The following is a 25,809-nucleotide window of genomic DNA, read 5'->3' as shown; positions in this document are numbered from 1 at the left end:
TTCTTGAGGAAGAGCGTTGATCCACGAGCATGGGCAATCTTTCAACAGTCGGTGATTCCTTGACAACAAGCATCAATCCATAAACATATGAGCGCTTTTGACTGTGCTTGCCCCCTGATGGTCGATATGCGAAGCTTTCCACACATCCACTTCATAAAGAAGAGCCCTCGAGCGTCAATCCACGAATGAAGGCGTGCTCCGGACTGTCATGCCTCTTTGATGGTAAATATGCAAAGTGATGGTTGTGCTTCAAAGAAGTGATGACTGCGCTTTCATAATCTACTTTATATCAAAGAGGTGATGCCATCCTAACAGGCGATGCGCAAAGATTTCACGAGTCCGCCTTTTATAGAAGAATCACTGACGTCGAGCATCGGTCCATGAATGAGGGCGCTTCTCCTAATTGATCACCCCCACAAGCAAGTATTTTCATGCAGCGCCTCACCACAAGCGAGTTTCTTCGTGCAAATATTCCAAAGTCGGGCGCCTCACCACAAGCGAGTTTCTTCGTGCAAATATTCCAAAGTTGGACGTCTCACCACAAGCGAGCTTCTTCGTGCAAGTATTCCAAAGTTGGGCGCCTCACCACAAGCGAGCTTCTTCGTGTAAGTATTCCAAAGTTGGGCGCCTCACCACAAGCGAGTTTTCTTCGTGCAAATATTCCAAAGTTGGGCGCCTCACCGCAACCGAGTTTCTTCGTGCAAATATTCCAAAGTTGGCGCCTCACCACAAGCGGTACATAGATGATTCACCACTTTTCCGGCGCAAGCTAACCATTTTGTTCGAGGCTTTCCTCTCTCATGATGTTAATTCCTTCGTCATCTTCTCATGCTTTACTGTAGGCTCGTCTGCTGACTTCTCTTGAAGGCTCTTGTTCTCTTCTCCACAGATTGATCGCTCTTCAAGGCCATTGTCACCCTTTCTTTTGCAAGCAACTTAACCTTTCTCAAAGTGAGACAAGTTGCTTCCGTTTTTTTTTTTCCAATGCCTTCTGAGAGGTAAACACCTTTAGCTCTTTGTCATCTAGCGAGGAAATGCCCTTCAATTTGCCTGATGGAAACACTTTTAAAGTGCAAAGACAACATTCAAATCGTGGGGAATTCCGAATGAGATCACGTCATAACGTAGTTCAAAGAAAAAAAAAATAGAAACCTTTTTTTTTTAATAGGAAAGGACTGAACTTAGAGAATATCTAAGCTGCCTACGTACCCCGAATGGGATCAAGTCATAACGTAGTTCAAAGGAAAAAAAGATAATTTTTTTTTTTTTTTTCTTTTTTTTTTTTTTTAGGAGAGGACTGAACATAGAGAATATCTAAGCTGTCTACGTACCCCGAATAGGATCAAGTCATAACGTAGTTCAAAGGAAAAAAGATAGAATTTTTTTTTTTTTTTTTTTTTTTAAGGAAAGGACTGAACTTACAGAATATCTAAGCTGCCTACGTACCCCGAGTGGGATCAAGTCATAACGTAGTTCAAAGAAAAAAGATAGATTTTTTTTAGGAAAGGACTGAACTTAGAGAATATCTAAGCTGCCTACGTACCCTGAGTGGGATCAAGTCATAACGTAGTTCAAAGAAAAAAAAAATAGAGAATTTTTTTTTTTTTTTTTAGGAAAGGACTGAACTTAGAGAATATCTAAGCTGCCTACGTACCCCGAATGGGATCAAGTCATGACGTAGTTCAAAGAAAAAAGATAGATTTTTTTTTTATTTTTTATTTTTTATTTTTATTTATTTTTATTTATTTTTTTTTTTTTTTTAGCCGTGCACAGTTTCAACTCATGCGGGCCAGGAGTCTTCTCCTCCGCTTCATGCATAGTACCGCTTTAAGAACTTTCCATTTATCGGACCAATTCTTAAACCATCTTCGGCAACCAACTTGTACGCTCCATTTGTGTATGCTTCTTTGACGACATAAGGACCATCCCACTTTGAAGTAAATTTATTTCCCGTTTTATGTGTGACGATGATGGGCCTTCTTACGGCAAGTACCAAATCTCCAACTTGAAACGATCTCGGCCGCACCTTCTTGTTAAACGCCCTAGAAAGACGAGCTTGGTAGCATTCAATACTTTGTTGTGCCTCGAATATTTTCTCGTCAAGAGCTTCCAATTTTGCAAGACGCAAACGGGCATTTTCTTCTTGAGTGAGTTCTTCTTGTATAGCTATCCTCAATGATGGAATTTGTTTTTCAAGAGGCAAGACCGCTTCCACACCGTACACCAACGCATATGGAGTGGCTTGAGTAGGTGTTCTATACGTTGTTCTATAAGCCCATAAAGCTTCTCCCATCCTTTCGTGCCAATCGCGTTTTGACTTGGCGATCACTTTCTTCAGCAAATTGCATAAAGTCTTGTTGAAGGCCTCAGCGAGTCCATTGGCGGCAGCGTTGTACATTGAAGACTTTCTTTGCTTGAAGCCAAACTTTTCACAAAGTTTATCTATCACACCGTTGCAGAATGGCTTTCCGTTGTCTGTGATCACATATCGAGGAACTCCGTAACGGTAGATGATGTTGATGCGGATGAAATCGGCAACGTTCTCCTTCTTTACTTCTCGAAGAGGCACTGCTTCAGCCCATTTGGAAAAGTAGTCTGTTGCTGCCAAGATATAGAGATGTCCAGCGGAAGACTTTTTCATAGGTCCAACCACATCCAAACCCCAAGCATCAAAGGGCCATGAGGCAACAGTAGGGTGTAATGGCTCCGGCGGTTGATGAATGAAGTTTGCATGAAATTGACAAGGTTGACATTTTTGGGCATACTCCATGCAATCCTTTACCATAGATGGCCAATAATAACCCATTCTTTTTATTCGGAAATGTAATTTGGGTCCTGACTGATGGGCGCCGCAAATTCCGGAATGAGCTTCTTCCATGGCTTGAACGGCTTCGTCATCACCTAAACATCTCAAGAAGACTCCATCAAATGAACGTCTGTAAAGTGTATCTTTGTAGTAGATGAAACGAGCCGCACGACGTCGTATATCAACTCTTTGACGTGGATCATTAGGCAACTTTTCGTACTTCAAGTAATCCACAAATGATTGACGCCAATCTTCCTTCTCGATTTCAAACACGTAAACCACTCGAGTTTCGTCTTCTTCAATTTCTCCATGTTCAACGATTGGTGGTACGACCCACCTCTTGAAAATTGATATATGGGCTCCGTCTTCGGGCATGGCTAAAGTAGAAGCAAGTTTTGCCAATGCATCTGCTTGTTTGTTATCATTTCTAGGCACATGTTCTATCGTCACATCACCAAGATATCCGATAAGTCTTTTAGCATAATCGACATAAGGGAGTAAATCGAGCTTCTTAACTTCGTATGATCCGAGTATTTGATTGATCACCAACTTGGAGTCTCCATATACCTCCAAATTTAGTTGCTTTATATCAACTGCCATTTCTAGCCCAAGGATAAGAGCTTGATATTCAGCAACATTGTTAGAGCAATTTTGTGTTAAGGTAAAAGAGTGAGGCAACACTTCGCCGTTGGATGTGACAAATACTACTCCGGTGCCCGCTCCTTCTCTGTGAGAAGCTCCATCAAAGTACATTTTCCAAGGAGGACTAGCTTCAATCACAAGAACATCTTCATCGGGTAGATCATCGGATAACTCCCACTCTGCAGGGATAGGATGATCTGCCAAGAAATCGGCTAGGACTTGCCCTTTCACAGCCTTTTGTGGAATATATGTTATGTCAAACTGCTGCAATTGTAGGTACCACCTTGCGAGTCTGTCGGATAGGACGGGTTTTGACATGACATACTTTAGAGGATTCATCCTTGAGATTAGGCGGACAACATGTGCTTGAAAATAATGCTTCAACTTTTGAATTGCAAAAATGAGCGCTAAGCATGTCTTTTCGATTGGCGAGTAGTTCAATTCATTTGGTGTCATTGTTCCACTCAGGTAGTATAAGGCGCTCTCTTTTCCATCATCATTCTCTTGGGCTAGTAAAGCCCCGACAGATCGATCTTGAGCAGCAATATAGAGTATTAACGATCGTCCGGGTACTGGTGCAATCAACACAGGAGGCTTCGTTAAATACGATTTTATACTTTCAAAGGCACTAGTGCAAGCTTCATCCCATTCAAAGGGAACATTTTTCTTCATCAGTCGGCTGAATGGTTGACATCGACCGGCTAAGTTTGAAATGAACCTTCTTAGGTATGCCAACTTTCCTTGCAAACTTTTGAGCTCATGAATGTTCCTAGGCTCGCGAATCTTTAAAATTGCATCAATCTTGGCTTGTTCGATTTCTATGCCTCGGTGACGAACTACGAATCCAAGAAACTTCCCTGAAGTAACACCAAATGCACATTTCAATGGATTCATCTTCAATTGGTACCTTCTCAAGCGCTTGAAGACTTTTTTCAAATTTTGGAGATGATCTTCCCTTCTTTTGGATTTAACTACCAAGTCATCCACATAACATTCAACATCTTTATGGAGCATGTCATCAAATATCTTCTGCATGGCTCTTTGGTATGTAGCACCGGCATTTTTCAAGCCAAATGGCATCACTTTATAGCAATAGATGCCCTTAGGAGTGCGAAAGGCTGTTAATTCTTCGTCTCTCGGCGCCATTCGTATTTGATTGTATCCTGATGACCCATCCATAAATGATAATGCTTCGTGGCCCGTAGTAGCATCAATCATTAGTTCGGCTATTGGCATTGGAAAGTCGTCCTTAGGGCATGCTTCGTTCAAATCTCTAAAGTCAACACATACACGAATTTGTCCATTCTTCTTTCTGACAGGGACAATACTTGAAATCCATGTTGGGTACTTGACTTCTTGAATGAAACCAACCTCAATAAGTTTATTCACTTCAGCCTCAATTGCAGGGACTAATTCAGGTCTAAATCTACGTTGGCCTTGCTTCACAGGGCGAGCTCCTTTCTTCACGGAGAGATGATGTATTGCCACTTTTGGGTCCAATCCGGGCATTTCTTTATCAGACCATGCAAACACATCCTTGAACTCGTGCAACAATTCAATATAAGTCTCCTCTTCGTTGACAGCCAGTAAAGCGCTAATGTAGATTGGTCGAGGATTCTCCGCATCTCCTAAATTAATTTCCTTTAACTCATCGATGGTGGCTTTGACTCCTTCTTCAAGCTCAGGTGGAGCAATTTCAGCGTCTTCCTCCTCAATCACGTCTATTTCTCTTAAAGTGATATGATACGATGATGCCACACTTTCTCTGTCATCTTCCTCGTCGTCTTGGATTTTTGTAAAGACGACAGTTCGCATTTTAGCCTTCAACTCTTCACCACATGATATGGTCAAATAAGTAAGCCGTTTCATGCGAGATGGAATCGAACTTCGAATCCTTCGTGTTTTGGTGATTTTAGTATTAGAGACACCCAACTCTTGCTTGTTGCTTCTGTTATGCCCCCACTTTCTAAGTGGTCCAAGCCTATCAAAAACGGATGGCGTAAGTCTATCAAACCCTCGTTTGTCACCTTTTCCATGCCCCCACTCTCTGAGTGGTCCAAGCCTATCAAAGACGGATGGCGCAAGTCTGTCGAAGACAGATGGTGTAAGCCTATCAAAGACGGATGTCCTTCTCACTTTTGTTCTACTTTCAAGAAAATCGTCTGTTGATGAGAATTCATCTTCGATTATGTAATTACTGGAAGCTCTATTGATAGCAATACGAATTGGCTTTTGTGGAACAAATCCAAGACCAACTCTAGGACTTTGAATAGCATGTCCCTTTTCTTTCAACATTATCTGAGTAGTATTGAGGCCATGCACTTTTCACCAACAACTTCGGCAGGAAGCCTTCCAAGCGTAGAATCTTCACGTGGGTTGAAACCAGCTTTCACTAAGAGTTTATAAGCATTAGGGCCAAAACATTTTGTCATTTGGGACTCGGAGAATTCTTCGCATTCCTCTTGGGTTCCTTCTGTGGGATGAACAAATCATTTAGGTGGTTGAGAAGTTGATCGCTTATCGTCAATTGGTGTTAGTGGAAACATCAAATCTTTCAAAGCCTCACACGCTAAAGGAGCATTGTCTTGATTATTTCTTTGCTTTGGTTCTTCAACTGGTAGAATTTCTTCGGCCTTTACCGTCTTCTCATCATCAAGATAGTACTTAGCATCGGCAAAGTGGGCTTCTGCCTCGGTGAACGGTTTATCATCGGCGAGTATTATTTTAACTACTCCGTCTCGACAATACTTGAAACATTGGTGCCAAGAAGAAGGAACCACACTATTCTCATGTATCCAAGGTCGCCTGAGAAGCATGCGATATGAGGTTCTTGCATCAATGACATGGAATAGTGCTGTGGACAACATATCATCCATTAACAACTCTATCCTTATGATACCAAGGGCCCTTTGTCCTTCTTGATTAAATCCTTGGATCATCAAGCGACTAGTTTTGAGCTCCTCCGTGGAGATCCCCAATTCCTTTAAAGTGTGTAATGGCAAAATATTGACTGCATAACCTCCATCGATTAAAATTCTATTCACCTTCTGCTCACGAGCGTAGCCGGCAACAAACAATGGCCTATTGTGTGGTTTGGAACCAAGAAGTAAATCTTCATCAGCGAAAGTCATTGTTGACATGCATTTACCAATCACGGTACAAACTTCATTTGAAGACGGAGTTGTTCCACTAGCAGCGATCTCCTTTTCAATTATCGTGTTGCATGAGATGTTAATATGATCATCATCTCCTTCGTGTACGTTTGTTGTCGTCGTGTCAAGGGACTCAAAACTGCTGACGATAAAATTTGTATTGGCGTTGATCTCTTCAAGTGATATCTTTCCTTGGCGAGCTAGCTGCATAATTTTGTCTTTGAATACGAAGCAATCATGAATTGGGTGTCCGACCAACCGATGATACTTGCAGTATTTTGGGTCATCGATTTTGTTAGCTTCTTCAGGGCGCTTCATTTCAGGCAACTCGATAAGTTTTAGACCTAGCAAATCGTCAAATATTCCAGCCACATCACTGTCGAGGAATGGATATTCCCTTGCTTGCATTTCTTTTAGAGTAAGTCTTCTTCTTTCTTGGGAAAAATCTTGTTTTTCCTCATTGTTTCCGTTCACTTTTCCTTGAAATTTGATAGGGGTCGCATTCACCGTCAAAGATTCTTTGCTTGAGGTCTTAGAGAAAACTCTACCCCCTTTCCGAAAGTCCTGTTTTTCTTTCGACTGTCGAGGTTCTTGAACTGGTGGTCCCTCAACTCCACTAGCCATAATGCTCAACTCCATGTCGTGCGCTCTAGTGGCCAACTCTTCAAAACTCTTAGGTTGAATCCCTTGTAGGATATATCGGAGTCCCCATTGCATTCCTTGAATGCACATCTCGATAGCTGAAGCCTCTGACAATCGGTCCTTGCAATTCAGGCTTAAATTCCTCCAGCGGTTGATATAGTCAATGACGGCCTCTTCTTTCCTCTGGCGAGAGTTTGTGAGCTCGATCATGCTCACTGTTCTTCGGGTGCTGTAGAAGCGATTCAAAAATTCTTGTTCCATCTGACTCCAACTGTCAATTGAGTTCGGTTCTAGGTCCGTATACCAATCGAAAGCATTCCCCTTCAACGATCGGACGAATTGTTTAACGAGATAGTCTCCGAAAGTCCCGGCGTTGTTACAAGTTTCAACAAAATGTGCCACATGCTGTTTTGGGTTACCCTTGCCATCAAATTGCTGAAATTTCGGGGGTTGGTAACCAATTGGCATCTTCAAGTCATCTACTCTTAGAGTGTATGGCTTGGTATATGTTGATGACGATTTTGAACCCTCATTGAATTTGTCTTTGATAGTCCCCATGATGAACTCCTTCAATTGGTCTATAGGAATCAACCCCTCTGACGAAACCTGGAATTCTTCAGCCGGGCTCTTCTCCCTTTCGATTGGATGTCGCCTTGCAGAAGTTTCAGCTTCGGTGTGATTTTCGCCTTGTTTTCCCATGTCGTGACTACCGTCAACCTTGTTCCGCAACATCGCGATTTGGGAGTCTTGTTCTTGAATGTGCTTTGTTAACCCTTCAATGGCCTTGGTCAAGATCGCCATCTGCTCCTCCATGGTCGTAGCATGTGTCGTCATGACGGGAGCCACTTCAGAGTAGTTTGATGCTGAAAGGGACGTGGATGATGAAGCTTCTCCTCTAGATCCTTCCACGCCTCCACCTATGTTGACGAGAGGTGACGAGCCTTCTTCGGTGATTTGGGGCGTTGAGCTAGTCTCGGAGGATGTCTGCAGCTTCTTAGCCATACTCCTTGTAACTACGCCCATGCTTGATGAATTTGAAGTAGCAGCCTTCATCGTGAACGTAGAACAGCTACTAGGATCTTCGAGAGAGAGAAGAGATGAGAGGTAGAGATGTCCCACTGGGCGTGCCAAAATTTGTAACAACAAATTCTTATCTGCGATATAAACAAACAAGAAAATTTGAACAAAGATGATTTTTATTGAAAAATAAATAAATTGCGGGTTACAATCTCTATTTTAATCCTCTGATTCTTCTCTCTAGAACAATATATGGTTGACTTGAATTTTCAGAGTCGAGTCGTTGACTTGATCTTCTTCGGATTTGATTTTGGATTTGAATAACGTTTTCCAAGGGTCTTGCGACTTGAATCTCGGATCGAACGTTGAACTTTGACTAAATTTGACTTGAAGATCTTGAAATTCTTGATGGATTTGGCCCTTCAATCTTCCAATGATCTTGACTTGAATTGATTAACGTTAATCCGAAGGTTTGGCACCGTTATCTCGGATCGAACGCTGGATTTGATGAAGAATGCCTTGAATTTGCTCAAGAACACCTCGAATTTGACGAAGAACACTTTAAATGTAGAGAGACAATCTTACCTCCTACGAATTCTTCTTCCTTGCTTCTTGAATTGTAGAGAGAACTTTTGCTCCTACGGTTTCTGCTCCTTCAATTGTTGTGTCTTAATTGTGAAGGGAGGGTCCCTATTTATAGTGGTAGAACAAGAGTCCTTGATGGGCCTTCTTGATGACGTGGCGCGATTTGATTGGGCTGATTTAAATTGATATTCCTCTTGTAACTTGAGGGAGAAGAAATAATCCTATTTGTCAATATATATATATTTAAAATCAATTATCTATTTAAATTAGGACTTTATTTAATTCGTAATATTAAAATAAAAAAACATATAATTGATATTTAATATATAATATATATGACTTTATATGCATAATTACATATTTGCCACTTGATTAAAAATCACTCGGCTCTATGGAAATTAGCAGTTTAATTGCTTGAAAATTTGTTCGTCTACAAACATGTTCGGATAATTACTATATAAGAAAACAACCAACGAACATAGTAAAAAGGATTACTCGGTTTTAAAGGGTTTTCTTGACGGTTTGTTGACGGTTTTTTCCACTTTCCCGACGGTTTTTGTCCGTCGTTTAAAGCAATAAATGTTGTAGTAAGAGGAAGTCAAGCAGATGACAAAAACCAAAAAATGACAAATCAAAATCAAATACCTAAATTGGGAGAAGGACCAAGGGCACCTTTCTGCTCTTTTAGGTCATATGATTTGCAATCGAAATACCATACTTCAATTTTTCATAATTTTCAATCAGTAGGGAATGCTTCTTCAGTGAAATAGAAAAGAAAGAATATTTTCACTCTGTATAATTTACAACTATTTTTTTCTATTAGATATGGTTAGTGGCCGATACTTAACAACCACAACTCATGCACAACCCTAAAATAAAATAGAGTTAATAAGAAGAATAATTAATTGACTACGAGTAATTAATTGAGATGAGAATCGGCAATGTCTTTTTACCATCTGGACTCCTACATGTCCTGCTCGAGAATTTATACAAAGCTAATAGTAGGTGGTTTTGTCTCTGGTATTGGTCTATCAATAGTCATTTCCAACATAGAAAATAGCTTGAATATACACAAGTGAGAATTCAGCTTTCAAATAAGATTTATGAACGAAAGGTAGGGAATAAATTAGAATGAACACAAACAGATTAATAATTTATATTATACCCAAGTCTTAGATGGTATTAGTGCTGTAGATGGTTTCATTCTCACTTTCTAGCCAAAATATGATTAAAAAATATATAGAAAAAATAAATAAAATAGCCATGGTTCGTAAAAACTAGACTTCTTCGGTTTTGTCTTTTTGGTGCGGCAAGTGGTACTTTGCATAGCCAATATTTCCGACGTCGTACTCAACCACCAAGGCTTTCCCTGGATACAGGGTTAGGGTTGTTGTATTTGATAATGGAGTTGCCTTTGTCGATAATTTCAGATGTTTAAAGTCCAAGGTCAAAGACACTGGCTTAATCGTTTGTATCTCTACACACTTGAACTCATCTTCTGACTGCGGCCATATGATAAATTTCATGGAAGAAGACAAATAAAATAATTATTCTAGGTTATAATGTAACAGTAGCAAGTATATATTGGTAGTAAAAAAGGAAAGCGAAATCAACCTTGTCTATAGAAGTCTGCTTGCAGACAACACTTGCCATTATAGAGAAACAGTATGTTAAGAATTCCACTGTATCTTCCTTAACAGAGATCCGAACTACCAAAAACACCAAAGGTCAATCAACTATCCACAAAAATAAAATGTCGACTTAATTAAAGGTACAAGTAATTAATTACCTGTTTTATCAATTAGGCCAAGTTTTGCACAAATATGTTCAAACTTGAGTGCTGGCATTTTAACTCTAGCATGAAACTCTAGATTTGCCAAGTCACGATACTCAAGAGGCACGGACAAGGGAGGAGCATCGGCAGAATGCATATTCGAGAACATAACTTCCAATGTCATAAATAAATAAATAAATAAAACAAAACAAACAGTTCTTCAGCACATATGGTTAGAATATAAAAATATACAGATTTCATATATAATTGAGAAGAATCAAAATAGATAAGTAAAAGATAAAAAACAATACATACTAGAATCCTCAAAATTGAAGGCAAGAAAGCCAGAAGTAATAGACATGAGGGCGATAACTCCATTGTAGTCATTGTGATCGCCGTCAAATATTTCGTAAACGTCGTTAATGTTCATGTTCATCGGCATAGACACTTTATGGTCGGATCGGTAGTCCTCCAGGTAATCCGACAGGAGCAACATCTCCACCCACGCTGCTCCACTCGAACTCGAGTGGAGAAACCGCATGAATAATCCCTTCTCGGTTAAATCGAAATACACATTGTGTGTAACATCTTTAATAGCTTCACACACCTTCTTAAAAATTCCAGCTGGCTTCAGCCTCAACATCGGGAATTTAGCTTACCGGATGTTTCGGATTACGGAATTTATATACAATCTGGGATTCCTCTTGGCAGAGTATTTCTCTAGGTAGAATATTTCACCTTCCTTTTTACTTGCCTGCATAACATTATCACTGATATTCTTTACATATTTCACTTTCTTACCATTAAATTGCCACAATTATATTTATATTAAGAATTTTTTATTTTTCTACATAATATAAAGAGATCAATGTTTTGAAACCAGACCGGTCCGGACGGTCGAACCGGGATTCGCCCGATCCGATCTGGTTCAGTGAAAAAAACCGGAAGTTCTTAAAACCCGGAAAACCACCAAATCGAACAGGGAAACCGAAAACCGCTCCAAAACCCGGATTTCAGAGAATATGTTATTTGTGTACAAAAATAGAAAAAAGATTTGTCGATTCAAGCAAAACAAACTTACAGATCTGGAAGAAGAATGGAATCCAGATTTTATTGATCTTGAAGGTGATTTGGATTGTTTGTTGAAGAAAAAAAGACGAAGAAGGTGATAGAAGATTTTTTATAAACAGAAAAAAAAAACCAAATATATTTAAGAACCGATAAAGTATTAAATAACTTATAAGCTATTTTCTAATTAAGATTTGTTAACAAGGAAAATACCAAAAATACCGAACTTATAACCTATTTTCTAATTAAGATCTTGTAAATACTCGGATTGAAAAAAAAATCTTGTCTAACTCGAAAAGAAAAGAAAAACCGGGCACAGGTGAGAGAGTATGGTGAGGGTGGAGTTGGGTCGTGGGAGATTGTTGATGGAAGTTGTTGAGGTAATTAAAGGACTAGTCGACTCTGCATATTTTGATTTCTCTCCAATGCAGATGTCTCTGAATGCCATTGATTCGAATGGTGTGAAGGTGAGTCTCGTGCTCAGGTCGAACAACTTCAATTCCTACGAATGCCTATTCGAACAAACCATGGGAATCAACCTCGATCGCATGTACAATGTCTTTCAGTTATGTGGACACGATGATAGTTTGACCCTTGAGTCTGTCAGTGACCGCGCTGTCGAGTTAATCTTTACCAGTCCCGGTATGCTCTCTCTCTTGATCTCTCTCTCATCGGGTTGGTATGCTCTCTCTCTTGATCTCTCTCTCATCGGGTTTTATGTTGAATTGGTTTGTTTTGTTTTGTCGCAGATAGAGATACAATTGCTACTATTGAGTTGAATCTTGGTGCGGATTTTCTTTGGACTGATTTCGTGATAAAAGATACTGAGCCTTATGCTACTGTTAGAATGCCATCTTCGGGGCTTGAAAGCATGTGCAAGATGCTTATCGTTGCTTCTGACACAAGTAACCCTCTCTTTTTTTTCGTAATTATATCTATATCTATCCCCTCCCTCCGTATATGTTACGGAGTCATAAACTAAAATAATCTTTTGTAATTGAATTGATTTGAATTTTTCGAAAATAAAATAAAATCATGAAATAAAGAGATAAAGTCTGCAACCATCAATGGAGAAGTTCTATAATCGCCTGATCCCAATTCCCGAACACCCTTGTTTTTCCATTTATTTTCTTCCAATTCAGCAAATGGTCAATATGAACATTAAAAAATTGTAACTTGTATATCCCTTTTAATCGATGGACGTAACGTTTTAGTCAATTCACACTATGATATATGAAATTATAAAGTTTGTAGTAATTATGAAAAAAAAATGTGTTTTGCGTGGTTGTAATTTATTCTATAATTGATGAAAAGTTTAGCCACTTGCAAGATTCTTGTTGTATAACTGGTGTGAACTGTTGCTTGCAGTTGTTATCTCAGTTACAAAGGAACAAGTGAAGTTTTCGATAATATGTGATACCGGAGCTATAGACTATACGTTCGTGCAAACAACAGTCCCTGATGACAAGGTTGATGATTTCTCTTGCCTTTCCTTAGTATATTAATCGAATCTGATGAACTTGCACTAATTCCCCAATACGATTACGCGTTTCTTTCTTTTCTTGTGTCGTATGCAGCCAGAAGACGAGACAGTGATACAAATGCATGAGACAATGGAGCCAGTGTGTATGATGGTTAATCTTGAGTATTTGAAGGTATTCACAAAGGCAACTCCTTTGTCAAAAACAGTTACCCTAAAGTTTTGTCCTAACGATACTTTGGTGATTGTATACCAAATTCCAAAATTTGGCTTTTTAAAGTTTTGCATACCAAAAGAATAGTCAAATTATTTCTTGTTATCTTCCGAAAAGCATTATTAATAATAAATCGAAGCTTTCGATTTTATTTTACTGGTTCTCATTCTTGGCTAAAAAGAATTATTAAATATTTAATAAGTATTTTTAATAAATGGAAATGTAGATTGTCTTCTACTCTTTAGAACGCATAAAAATCGGAAGGAAGAGATAAGTTGCATCATATAAGTTTGCGTTAACATGCGACAACAAAGTTAAATGAATACAGAAAAACTTACTCGAGAAAGTCTAAATGTACAAAACTTGCGCTTCCCTTTCCAGCTATACTTGATTAGCTGTGTTCCTTTCTTCAAAGCAATGAGTGCCTTCAGTCAACAAGTCAACAAAATTAAGAGAGTTGTTCATAAGTGCATTATCAAATAAAGATTCAAACGAAAAGATCAACGTAGTCATCATTAAGTTCTCAAGACGACCAAAAGAAAAATGAATGAATAGAACAGAAACTTCGATTTCCCCGACAGACAATCAAATATTAATCGGTCTAATACATCACAAACAAACGGAACGAAAGGAGAACTTTTCATTGAAAATGTTCGTCATCGAAACTAATACACTAAATGCATAAGCCAATCAACACAAAACCCTCCGATAAAAAAAACTACCAATATTTAGTGGTTAGCCCAAAGTGATGTAGATTAATTAATAAAAATATTAAACCAAATTTAATTCACCTTAAGGCCGCTTCTTCAATTCACAAATACACCCCAAAATCAGCAAATACACCCCCAAATACACCCCAAAATCAGCAAATACACCCCAAAATCAGCAAATACATCCCCACTATGCATGTTGGCCTTTATAAATAAATTTTTTAAGTATGTCTACAAATTAATTGTGACATAAAGAAACATAAAAATGGGCCAAAATTGGTGGACAAATTCAAACGCGTTATTGAACCCTTAAAGGACAATAAAATGTAAATATTTTAATTTGGTGCAGCGGCGGCGGAAGACCATTGTGGTGGCGGAGTGAGCCGGCCACCACCGTGTGAAGAATAAGATGGCTTGCAATTTGTGAAGAGTGAAGGCATGTTTATTGCAAAAAAAATTAAAGGCACTCACTACGAGGGGAGAGGTCGGCAGGGAAATGTGGCGACGAGGGAAATGTGGTCGATTTTATTTTACTGGTTCTCATTCTTGGCTGATGCCTACATCTTATTATCTCTTAGTATTTGTTAACTATATTATGATTATTTTTCGCAGTATAAAATTTCTTTTAATTTATCAAAATTTATATTGCTGCATATACATATTAAATACTTACATTATATATTGGGTTTATATTTAATATATGTTTAAGAGTGTGAACTGCATACTAAAAGTAGGGCAAGTGCAGTGAACCAAACAAATGTGATTTGTTACTAAATTAAAATTAATTAACAAGTCACAGGGCAAGTGCATAATTAATAACACTTTGCACACTCAAAACACGATAAAAAATACAATTAACCTCACTAAGTTCCCCTTTATCGAGTAGAGGTTCTAGGATTTTAACGACACCGTTCCGTTCGCCTCAGCCAATAGCCTCTCTCCTTTCTTTTCTTTTCTCTTCTCTTTTCGTTCGCGACGTGGTTGATCGACGTGTGTGCTTCTCCTTTCCACTCGATTTTTCTTGCAGACCTTCGGGAAATACGTTTCTTTGGGTAACAATACTAATTATTTCCTATACTTAGCAATTTTCATTCGATTATTTTTCCATCTATTTCCCTGTATTTTTTCGTCAATATTGATGGCGTTGGTATTGGTTTCTGCTTAGGTGGATTTGACACTGCTATTGTTGCTGCTATGCATTTGTTTTTTAATATGAGATCCTATCTGAAATTTCCTCTGTTGATAGTAAATTTTACTTTTACTATATCTTTGCATCTTTGATTTTATTTATGCTGCTTAGTGTAAATTAGATAGAATTATTGATATATCAGCTCTTACGATAGAGCTGTAATAAAATTTTGCGGACTCGGTGTCGATATTAGGTTTAACCTCATCGAGTATGACATGAAACAGGTGAGAACTTTTATGCATAATTATTTTTCAAGAACCTCGGTGTAATATTTGAGCCTATCAAAATAACTGTATTCTTCTCGCAACGTTTTGCTTGGACAAGTTTTTCCCCTACAGCTTGGCTATGTCGGTTTCGCCAATCGCAGTCGGGAGGTAATATATTTGTTTTTTTCCAGACGGATGATCATTAAAATTTGATTACTATTTTATATTTTATTTCATCTGTTTTGGGGCAGTGCTGAAATTCGTTTAATGAATGAAACATAGTACCTTCTTATGCTTAACTCTTGGATATTTTGACTGCTCAGAGTTTTATTGTGCAGAATTGGACCATAGGTGTAAATAGGTATATTTTATTTGGGATTTAACGAGAGGCTTCTCGAACCTTTTCATTGTTCCTTGTTCGGACTCTACTGATTTTTTTTCTTTTCCGATCCACAATTGCACCTCTCTGCATCGCCCTCCGCCACTGTCCACAATTTTGAGCCTTGATTGAAAATAGATGCAAAGACCCAATTAAAGTGAATGAAAATATGATTGTTTTCCTTTTCTTGCACTAAAACCTTTGATACGTCCATATTCACAGTATAATAGATATGCATCTTCAAGGTTTGCTATTTTCTGACCAACTGTTAATCTACGTTCGAATTCTTCTACCAATGACTCGTTACATACCTCTCTTTGTTGTGATTCTGACAATTGTATGGGAGACTTTTCTGAATAGCAATTTTCATCCATATCTGTAAATAATGAATGTAATAAAACTAAAAAAAAAAATCACAAAACTTCAAGCACAGTACTGTAGTGATCAAATTGTATTACAATCGAGATAAAATGCTGCTATTTATCAAGACAATTCGTAGATAGTTATTTTTACAAGCTTCATATATATATATATATATATATATATATATATATATATATATATATATATATAAAGTTAATCGGATTATAATTGTAATTTAATAAAAAAAAATCACATTCATGCAAACATGTAATAAAGTTCTTCAAATTGGAGATGTTGATGCTTCAATGGAGGAAAAATACAGACTTCTTGAGAAAGAAAAGATGAAGGTGACAACCGAACGTGAGTGTACATAGAGAGAAAACCTAAGTAATTACCTTAATTAGTGGGATTCTTTTAGTATTAATCCAGTCAAAGCTAACTCTAGTTTGAAAGGAAAAATTCTAATTTTTTAAAAGGGTAAATTCCACTTTACCCCCTCGTACTCTGCCTGAGAGTCACTTTACCCCTCGTACTCTCAATTTTATCGATTCACCCCCCTGTACTTGTACAATTTCTCAATATAGCCATTTCCTTCAATTTTTGTCAATTTTGACTCTAACGCCATTTGGTCAACTTTGTAAATTACAAAATTGCCACTGCCTATAACGCGTCGTTTCTCCTCCGTCAATATTGTCATTTCTTCTTCTCCCACCACTTTCCCTTCCAAGTTATCCCCAAATTGAACCCCTAACTTAGTAAATATCAAGACCCAAAAATTGATCGATTCCACCCAGTGCAAAGAAAAAAATATATGAATGTGTGAAACTTTCTCTTTTCTAATCTCGAGAGTCAAAATCGAAAAAATTCAATATTTACGTCAATATTTTGACTCTTGACCAAATGGCGTCAGAGTCAAAATCGAAAAAAGTTGACGAAGAGGGTTGTATTGGGATATTGTACAAGTACAAGGGGGTAAATCGACAAAATTAAGAGTACGAGGGGGTAAAGTGGTTCTTGGGCAGAGTACAAGGGGGTAAAGTGGAATTTACCCTTTTAAAAAAGGTAAAAATTATTAATAATAATAAAAAAGGAGAATAACGAGTAGGGTCGAGGGCACCTTGAATTGGCCCCTACTTTTTGAAATTGCAAAACGACCCGACCCGGTCCGATTAGCGGATTCTTCGTCTTTTTCATCTTATTACGGCCGACAACAAACAATCCAACCCAAATTACCCAAATCCCTCAAGATCAATAAAATCTGGATTCCATTCTTCTAAGACTTCAACTTTTGCACATAATTCCAGTTCTGTAAGTCAAATCTTTTTTAGTCGACAAATCTTTTTTCTATTTTCGTAAACAAATAACATATTCCCTGAAATCCGGGTTTTGGAGCGGTTTCCGGACTCCCGGTACCCTGGTTTTATGAACTTCCGGTTTTTTTCATAGACCGGATCGGGCGAATCCCGGTTAACCGGTTCAACCGTCCGGACCGGTCCGGTTTTCGAATATTGATTTTTTTATATTATGTAGAAAAATAAAATATTCTTAATATAAATATAATTGTGGCAATTTAATGGTAAGAAAGTGAAATATGTAAAGAATATCAGTGATAATGTTATGCAGGCAAGTAAAAAGGAAGGTGAAATATTCTACCTAGAGAAATACTCTGCCAAGAGGAATCCCAGATTGTATATAAATTCCCTAATCCGAAACATCCGGTAAGCTAAATTCCCGATGTTGAGGCTGAAGCCAGCTGGAATTTTTAAGAAGGTGTGTGAAGCTATTAAAGATGTTACACACAATGTGTATTTCGATTTAACCGAGAAGGGATTATTCATGCGGTTTCTCCACTCGAGTTCGAGTGGAGCAGCGTGGGTGGAGATGTTGCTCCTGTCGGATTACCTGGAGGACTACCGATCCGACCATAAAGTGTCTATGCCGATGAACATGAACATTAACGACGTTTACGAAATATTTGACGGCGATCACAATGACTACAATGGAGTTATCGCCCTCATGTCTATTACTTCTGGCTTTCTTGCCTTCAATTTTGAGGATTCTAGTATGTATTGTTTTTTATCTTTTACTTATCTATTTTGATTCTTCTCAATTATATATGAAATCTGTATATTTTTATATTCTAACCATATGTGCTGAAGAACTGTTTGTTTTGTTTTATTTATTTATTTATTTATGACATTGGAAGTTATGTTCTCGAATATGCATTCTGCCGATGCTCCTCCCTTGTCCGTGCCTCCTGAGTATCGTGACTTGGCAAATCTAGAGTTTCATGCTAGAGTTAAAATGCCAGCACTCAAGTTTGAACATATTTGTGCAAAACTTGGCCAAATTGATAAAACAGGTAATTAATTACTTGTACCTTTAATTAAGTCGACATTTTATTTTTGTGGATATATAGTTGATTGACCTTTGGTGTTTTTGGTAGTTCGGATCTCTGTTAAGGAAGATACAGTTGAATTCTTAACATACTGTTTCTCTATAATGGCAAGTGTTGTCTGCAAGCAGACTTCTATAGACAAGGTTGATTTCGCTTTCCTTTTTTACTACCAATTAATATATACTTGCTACTATTAATTTATAACCTAGAATAATTTTTTATTTGTCTTCTTCCATGAAATTTGTCACATGGGCGCAGTCAGAAGATGAGTTCAAGTGTGTAGAGATACAAACGATTAAGCCAGTGTCTTTGACCTTGGACATTAAACATCTGAAATTATCGACAAAGGCAACCCCATTATCGAATACAGCAACCCTAACCCTGTATCCAGGGAAAGTCCTGTTGTTCCCGATACATAAAACGGGTAGTGAATTTAGTAAATTGGTTGAACAAATTAATTAGTGAAAATACGAAAAGATTATCTGCAATGAACGTAAATTTGCCGAGGCGAGTTGACTCTGTCCTTAAGACGAAATTTCCCCGCAACGGTGCTAACGGATTAAATGGAAATCGTCTCCCAAGATACAACGGCAAGGCTTGGAATAGGAGCACTCCAAATCCCAAGTACGACGAACTGTACTTTGTGTAGAACTTTTCGAGAGAATCTGTGAAGGGTAGGCTTAATATGCAGTAGGCTTATTTTTGGATTGAAGTGAGGAATTGTGGGAAAGTTAGGGTCTATTTATAAGGTTCGAAAAGTAGTGTCCTTTTGGAGTAAAAAGGTACATTTTGTTTGAATGGTTGCACCATTTCGAATTGAGCCAATTGGGAGTAGTTGCACCATTTCGAGTTGAGCCGAATGGTTTGCATTGGTTCGGCCGCACCAATTCAGACCAGTCAGACCAATCGAGATGGGCTTCGAGTAATAAGGGCCCAATGGGTTAAAAGCCCATGACCCAATGTTTTTTATATATATACAGCTCAGTACTTCTCTACTTTTCCAATGTGGGATAACTCAAAATCCCACTTTCCTTATGTTTTGGACTAGTAATTTTTTCATTCACCACAAAATTGGTTCTAATCCAAAATTCATTTATATACTCAATTAGACCGTACAATAACATTGATAAAAAATTGTTCATGACTCAATTTTTAACCAATTTTCCCAACAATCCCCCACATGAATGAAAACGAGGGCGTCGATTCTCTCTAGAGTTCCCACGAATAGTATTGCATCGGGATAGGTAGCATATAGCTTTGAACCTTCCGTAGTGGAGTTACATCGGATTTACTAGGCTGAGTAGTGAACGCGATGTCTTGAACTGTCAGCCGTTCGTGTAAACCAAGACAATGCAACCCACACAATACTATTCTCACATTTCCTTAGTTCTCATGATTGTGTCCGTTTTGGCCATGGACACACATCTTGGATTCATAAGTGTTTGTCAAGTTTTGAAGCGGCCCTCACTTCATACACTTACATAGGTGATCTCCTATTAAAGGTATCCTGCCAATACCTCACCTTTTGTTATAAGGTTTTGGAATCATTAAAAGCGTTAGCTTATCCTTTACCCTTTCTGCAGGTAGCACTATTATCTTTCGCGGGAATGAGTTAGGAATGAGTTCCTTAGTGCTCAACTGAACTTTCTTAGCTTAGTTGTCCCTTTTGAACCAGTTCTTGGGATCTCCAGTCAGCATGGTTGGGTTACCACCAAGATTGTCCTTAATTTATGGGTTTTAATCCCATTCCCCTAGATAGGCAATATGTTTGATCTCTTTAGTTGACTTTTAGTCGCGGATCCGCTATTAACCATTGATTTTCATAATCAATATTATTTCTTTTGAGATCAATTGCCTAATGGTCTTATGTGTACGAGTGTATCGATACTTGCCATTATACATGTCGTTTGTGCCCTTAACGTAACCGATTGGTTATCACAATTTATTCATAATTGTAGACACCGACTAAGTCCAACACGGAACATCCTCCAATAATTTTATGAAATTTATTCAACTTCTTTTCTAACCTTATCTCAAGTTATACATTCGAATTCGTCCATGAATCGAGCTATTCAATTTTGTTTGAGGATTTCCAAGATACATAATCTTAGTGGACTCAAATATCCAATGTACTTTCCTAATACAATAAGATATTTTCTTTAATGTAATCCATTTAAAGGCGATACTTAGATTACCTAAGAACCCTTATAATATCATTGAATGATTATTTATTTTGGAATTACATATTTACTAGTTTGCAATTCATTATGCTGCCAAGCTATCCAAAAATATTTGTAATTGAACCATTGTTCATCATTATTTTTGGCAAGGTAAACACTTGGTTTTTTAGACAACTAGATCAATTTTCTAGTAGTATCTCAACATGAGACTTTCAATAAAACTATCTTTGTTTTAGTGACTTTAATCTATAAGATTACATCGTCTAAACCCTCGTCTTTTGACATCAAACATAATTTTATTTTTATTTTCAATATTTTCTCAACGTTCAAAATAATATCATGATCATTATCTCATGATTATAATGTCGTCTATGGACATACACTTCCATGTGCTTTTAATATAAACACACTGGTCACACTCGTTATTACGAGAACTATTTGATAACACAATTTTATCAAATATTACTTTAGAATCACTTAACGAGTTTCAATATCTTGTTATAAATAATCAAGATTTTCCATAGCTATTTAATTTAGCTTAATTGGACCACCATTTTAATTCTTCTTTTGAATAGTCCATCTAAACCTTAATGGTTTACTACTTGAAAGAAGACAATTGTCCATCGTTCATTTTATAACTCATGTATTGATTTTCTTTGCCATCTTGTTGTATCTTGATTGTTCATCACTTTGATGATTTACCACTCACACATATATTAACTTAGTTGTTCATCACTTTGATGATTTACCACTCACACATATATTAACTTGGTTGTTCATCACTTTGATGATTTACCACTTACACATTTATAAGTTCTTTTATTACGAACTTATTTATTTTCTTATTTTACAAGAAAACACAATATAATCAATCCACTTAATTATACTAGGCCTTACACCCCCACATTTCTAAATATAAATGTGATTACTGGTTAGAGCCTAAAGACCCCCACATTTTTTAAATATTAATGTGGTTAGCTCGGGGTATCTAATTTATGTGTTTAGGGCCTAAAGACCCCCACATTTCTAAATATTAATGTGGTTAGCTCGGAATATCTATTTTTCCCCACAAATTCTAGAGTATGTATTCTAGAATTTATCATTATGATATCCATAATTTTTTTCAAGAGTTTCCATACTCATTTTTTAATTCATTTGTCAAAGTTGCATTTTCCAACTTTCATTCAGATAGCATTTAAATGCTTTGAAATCCTTATTTTTTATTTATCAATAAGGATACACAATGTAATAAAATACATTTCTTCTTTAGTTAGAGAAATATATTGGATCACCAATATGATTTAATTACAAGAGAAATTGTATTTCAAGAAATCACAAAAAGAGAAATATTCTCAAGATACTTAAATCTTGTCAACAAATGAGATAGTAAGATTTCTTCCTTTTCCTCAAAAGAGAAAATTCGTCAAGATACTTAAATCTTGTCAATAAACAAGAGAATATTAATCTCTTCAAATGGTGGTTGATCTCCACTATTCAACATTAAAGTTAGAATATATAAATTCTAATCTTAATCATTCATAATTTAGGATTGCATGTCCTAAACATGCTGTTCAAAATTCAGTCAAATCCAACGATTTAATTCTACAAAACGAGCTCTTAATTAAACTGCTCGAATTTTATTTCAACAAAACATCCATTGTTGTTAACAACTATTTCGGATCTTTGAAAAATCAAAATCCGATCTCATCCATTCACATTGTAGATCATTATTTTGCAAATGTGATATCAAATCAAATCGAACCCAACGAGTCGATCTTCTTTTATGTTCTTGAGACAAGAACTACTCATGTGCTCTCATGAATTGAGCTTCTCTTTCTTTCTATTTTATTTCAAATCATGCTTTTAATTAAACCGTCGTATGATTCATATATATAAAACATATGTACATCAATATTATAATAAACATAATATTTGACATGTGAGCACGTCTTTCATACTAGTTGATCATAGAAAGAAACAATATATCAAGCATATTATATCAACATATACATAGTATACACACGAGTATATAATAACATCAAATTTGAACATAATATTTCATGGCATAAATAAATTCATGTCCAACATAATGAATTGATAAAAATTCTATAGCACGTAATCAATGCATGTCCATGCAATAACACAATTCTAAGGAATTAGTATGGCTTACGCAAATAATAATATGTATAATAATGTTCCTCTTACTAAGTAACTCATACTTAATATACGAGACAAGTCTAATCGATCATGACAATAATAAAAACGTTAATAAGATCACGTACTCAAAAATTTCATATAACATATCAATTGAATGGTTCCACATCAAATGAAAAGTTAATCCCATATCAAACTATATGCAATTTATGCAAATAAATATTGCATTTTCATGAGAAATGTCATGTAGTATAGCACATATCATGCGGGTTATGATAAAATTATTTAAATAATTAACATATACGCTATCACTTTATTGCATTTAGAAAATATTTATATCATTAATGTATATACACAAACATAATGAATATTCATTAAAGCATATATATTGTATATGGTCTACCATTCTTGCACATATTAAAATTAAACTATCATGCAATAATCCACCATTATATCATATAGCATTATCAATTTATTGCATAAATAGATATCTTATAATTAAAAAGCGTACCCGTAAATTATATGTTCGCCAATTCAAAATTTTGTGGGTAGCACCAAATCGTGTCAATATTACGGCAGTGCTGAATGATTTATTCATATCTCTTTCGTCTGAAGTCCGATTTTGTTGATTCAATATGATCCGAATAGCCAACGAAATTATCTACAACTTTCATGTTTCACGTTTTCTGAGATTCGGACTGGTTCATGATCAAAGTAAGCCTCGAAGTCGGAATAGGTGTGCTGTAAAAATGCACCTACAATGGAATCACAAAAAAAAATATTAAATAATATTCATGAATCGAAAATAATATAAAACCTCATCATTATTCTTCGATTCAGTCTTCTTTCACCAAAATTTCGTGCATTGGACATTGGTGAGGAATTAATATGCGACAAGTTGCATTGGTCACGAACGGTTGCATTTTTCATGAAAAGGTGCATTGGCAGTTCTGCCACCCTTTCGTGTTTTCATCATAACTTCCTCGTACGATCTCCGATTGTGACGATTTAACATGTTCTGGAAAGCTAACTTGATTATCTACAACTTTTGTGAAATATTAATTTGCCATATTCGGACTTTAAAACCTTCGAAATTGGGCAGGAATGTGGACTTCGTGTTCTGTCCGAAAATGAACTTTCTCCAATTGTACTTTGTAACTTCTTGATTTTTGGCAGACTATCTTCTTCTCCATCTCGTTTACCAACGTGTGCAGAAAACATAATTTACTAAATCACAAAATTTCGTCTTAAGATTGTTGTTCCCGATACATAAAACGGGTAGTGAATTTAGTAAATTGGTTGAACAAATTAATTAGTGAAAATACGAAAAGATTATCTGCAATGAACGTAAATTTGCCGAGGCGAGTTGACTCTGTCCTTAAGACGAAATTTCCCCGCAACGGTGCTAACGGATTAAATGGAAATCGTCTCCCAAGATACAACGGCAAGGCTTGGAATAGGAGCACTCCAAATCCCAAGTACGACGAACTGTACTTTGTGTAGAACTTTTCGAGAGAATCTGTGAAGGGTAGGCTTAATATGCAGTAGGCTTATTTTTGGATTGAAGTGAGGAATTGTGGGAAAGTTAGGGTCTATTTATAAGGTTCGAAAAGTAGTGTCCTTTTGGAGTAAAAAGGTACATTTTGTTTGAATGGTTGCACCATTTCGAATTGAGCCAATTGGGAGTAGTTGCACCATTTCGAGTTGAGCCGAATGGTTTGCATTGGTTCGGCCGCACCAATTCAGACCAGTCAGACCAATCGAGATGGGCTTCGAGTAATAAGGGCCCAATGGGTTAAAAGCCCATGACCCAATGTTTTTTATATATATACAGCTCAGTACTTCTCTACTTTTCCAATGTGGGATAACTCAAAATCCCACTTTCCTTATGTTTTGGACTAGTAATTTTTTCATTCACCACAAAATTGGTTCTAATCCAAAATTCATTTATATACTCAATTAGACCGTACAATAACATTGATAAAAAATTGTTCATGACTCAATTTTTAACCAATTTTCCCAACAAGTCCTGGTGGTTGAGTACGACGTCGGAAATATTGGCTATGCAAAGTACCACTTGCCGCACCAAGAAGACAAAACCGAAGAAGTCTAGTTTTTACGAACGAGGGATATATTTTTTTTCTATTTTTTTGACCCCCATTTTAATTATTTTTTGAAAAAAGTATTTTTGTTTTCAAAAAATAATTTTTTTCTGAATTTTTTTTTTTCCGGCAAGATTCCGGCGTTGATTTTTTTTTTCTGAAATTTTTTTCCGGTCGGTCAACCACCATTAACCATCGATCTCCGGCGTTGACTTTTTTCTTTTTATTTTTTTTGTGATTTTTATTTTTTGAAATTTTGTTTTTTCTTAGAAAAAAATATTTTAATTAATATTACTGTCTTGGCTGGTAAATTACTGTCTCGGACAGTAATATTATGAATATTATTTTCCGAACAGTAATATTACTAATATTACTCTCTCAAACACTAATATTATTGCATGAGACAGTAATATTAGGGTCGGAAACAATAATATCACAGTTGAAGACAGCAAAATTGTAGGCCGAGATGATAAAATTAATTAATACCGTAAAATGACTATCTCTGACACTTAAATTTAGCAGCCAAGACAATAATATTAATTAAAATAATTTATTTAAAAAAAATCAAAAAGAAAAAGTCAATTAACAGTGAAATTACTGTCTCCGACAGTCAAATAACTGTTGGAGACAGTAATTTAGCAGTCAAGACAGTAATATTAATTAAAATATTTTTTTTAAGAAAAAAAAAGAGTCAATTAACAATTAAATTACTATCTCCGATAGTTAAATAACTGATGGAGATAGTAAT

The 25,809-nt window shown here is 36.6% G+C and overlaps 3 protein-coding genes across 3 annotated transcripts; 1 reads left to right on the top strand and 2 right to left on the bottom strand.

Annotated features, from left to right (window-relative positions):
* Positions 1-5,937: 5,937 nt before the first annotated feature.
* LOC148770216 (uncharacterized) lies at positions 5,938-8,200 on the bottom strand. The gene has a single exon (XM_088819054.1). It carries the CDS (start codon positions 8,074-8,076, stop codon positions 5,938-5,940), a length of 2,139 nt encoding a protein of 712 aa, XP_088675180.1. The 5' UTR covers positions 8,077-8,200.
* A 1,619-nt stretch (positions 8,201-9,819) lies between these two features.
* On the bottom strand, positions 9,820-11,317 carry LOC105962685 (DNA sliding clamp PCNA). Its single transcript, XM_088818933.1, has 4 exons — positions 10,934-11,317; positions 10,634-10,789; positions 10,459-10,553; positions 9,820-10,346 (listed from the first exon to the last, which is right to left on the bottom strand). Exons 1-4 carry the CDS (start codon positions 11,259-11,261, stop codon positions 10,122-10,124), a joined length of 804 nt encoding a protein of 267 aa, XP_088675059.1. The 5' UTR covers positions 11,262-11,317; the 3' UTR covers positions 9,820-10,121.
* Positions 11,318-12,015: 698 nt separating this feature from the next.
* On the top strand, positions 12,016-13,467 carry LOC105962684 (DNA sliding clamp PCNA). Its single transcript, XM_012986998.2, has 4 exons — positions 12,016-12,328; positions 12,436-12,591; positions 13,055-13,155; positions 13,264-13,467. The coding sequence occupies exons 1-4, from the start codon at positions 12,016-12,018 to the stop codon at positions 13,465-13,467; spliced, it is 774 nt and encodes a 257-aa protein (XP_012842452.2).
* The last annotated feature ends 12,342 nt before the right edge of the window (positions 13,468-25,809 follow it).

The sequence above is a fragment of the Erythranthe guttata genome, chromosome 6 (genome assembly GCF_056151865.1).
Source record: "Erythranthe guttata isolate IM_541 chromosome 6, IM_541, whole genome shotgun sequence".
NCBI classification, from domain to species: domain Eukaryota; kingdom Viridiplantae; phylum Streptophyta; class Magnoliopsida; order Lamiales; family Phrymaceae; genus Erythranthe; species Erythranthe guttata.
Note: the sequence above shows the minus strand (reverse complement) of the source record. Positions and strands in the feature narration are given on the sequence as shown.

Coding starts and splice junctions, on each gene's coding strand:
- LOC148770216 (XM_088819054.1), bottom strand. CDS start 8,076: ATGACGACACATGCTACGACCATGGAGGAGCAGATGGCGATCTTGACC.
- LOC105962685 (XM_088818933.1), bottom strand. CDS start 11,261: ATGTTGAGGCTGAAGCCAGCTGGAATTTTTAAGAAGGTGTGTGAAGCT. Junction 10,554..10,633: donor TGGCCTAATTGATAAAACAG/GTAATTAATTAC, acceptor TGTTTTTGGTAG/TTCGGATCTCTGTTAAGGAA. Junction 10,347..10,458: donor AGCAGACTTCTATAGACAAG/GTTGATTTCGCT, acceptor ATATGGCCGCAG/TCAGAAGATGAGTTCAAGTG.
- LOC105962684 (XM_012986998.2), top strand. CDS start 12,016: ATGGTGAGGGTGGAGTTGGGTCGTGGGAGATTGTTGATGGAAGTTGTT. Junction 12,592..13,054: donor TATCGTTGCTTCTGACACAA/GTAACCCTCTCT, acceptor TGTTGCTTGCAG/TTGTTATCTCAGTTACAAAG. Junction 13,156..13,263: donor CAACAGTCCCTGATGACAAG/GTTGATGATTTC, acceptor TGTCGTATGCAG/CCAGAAGACGAGACAGTGAT.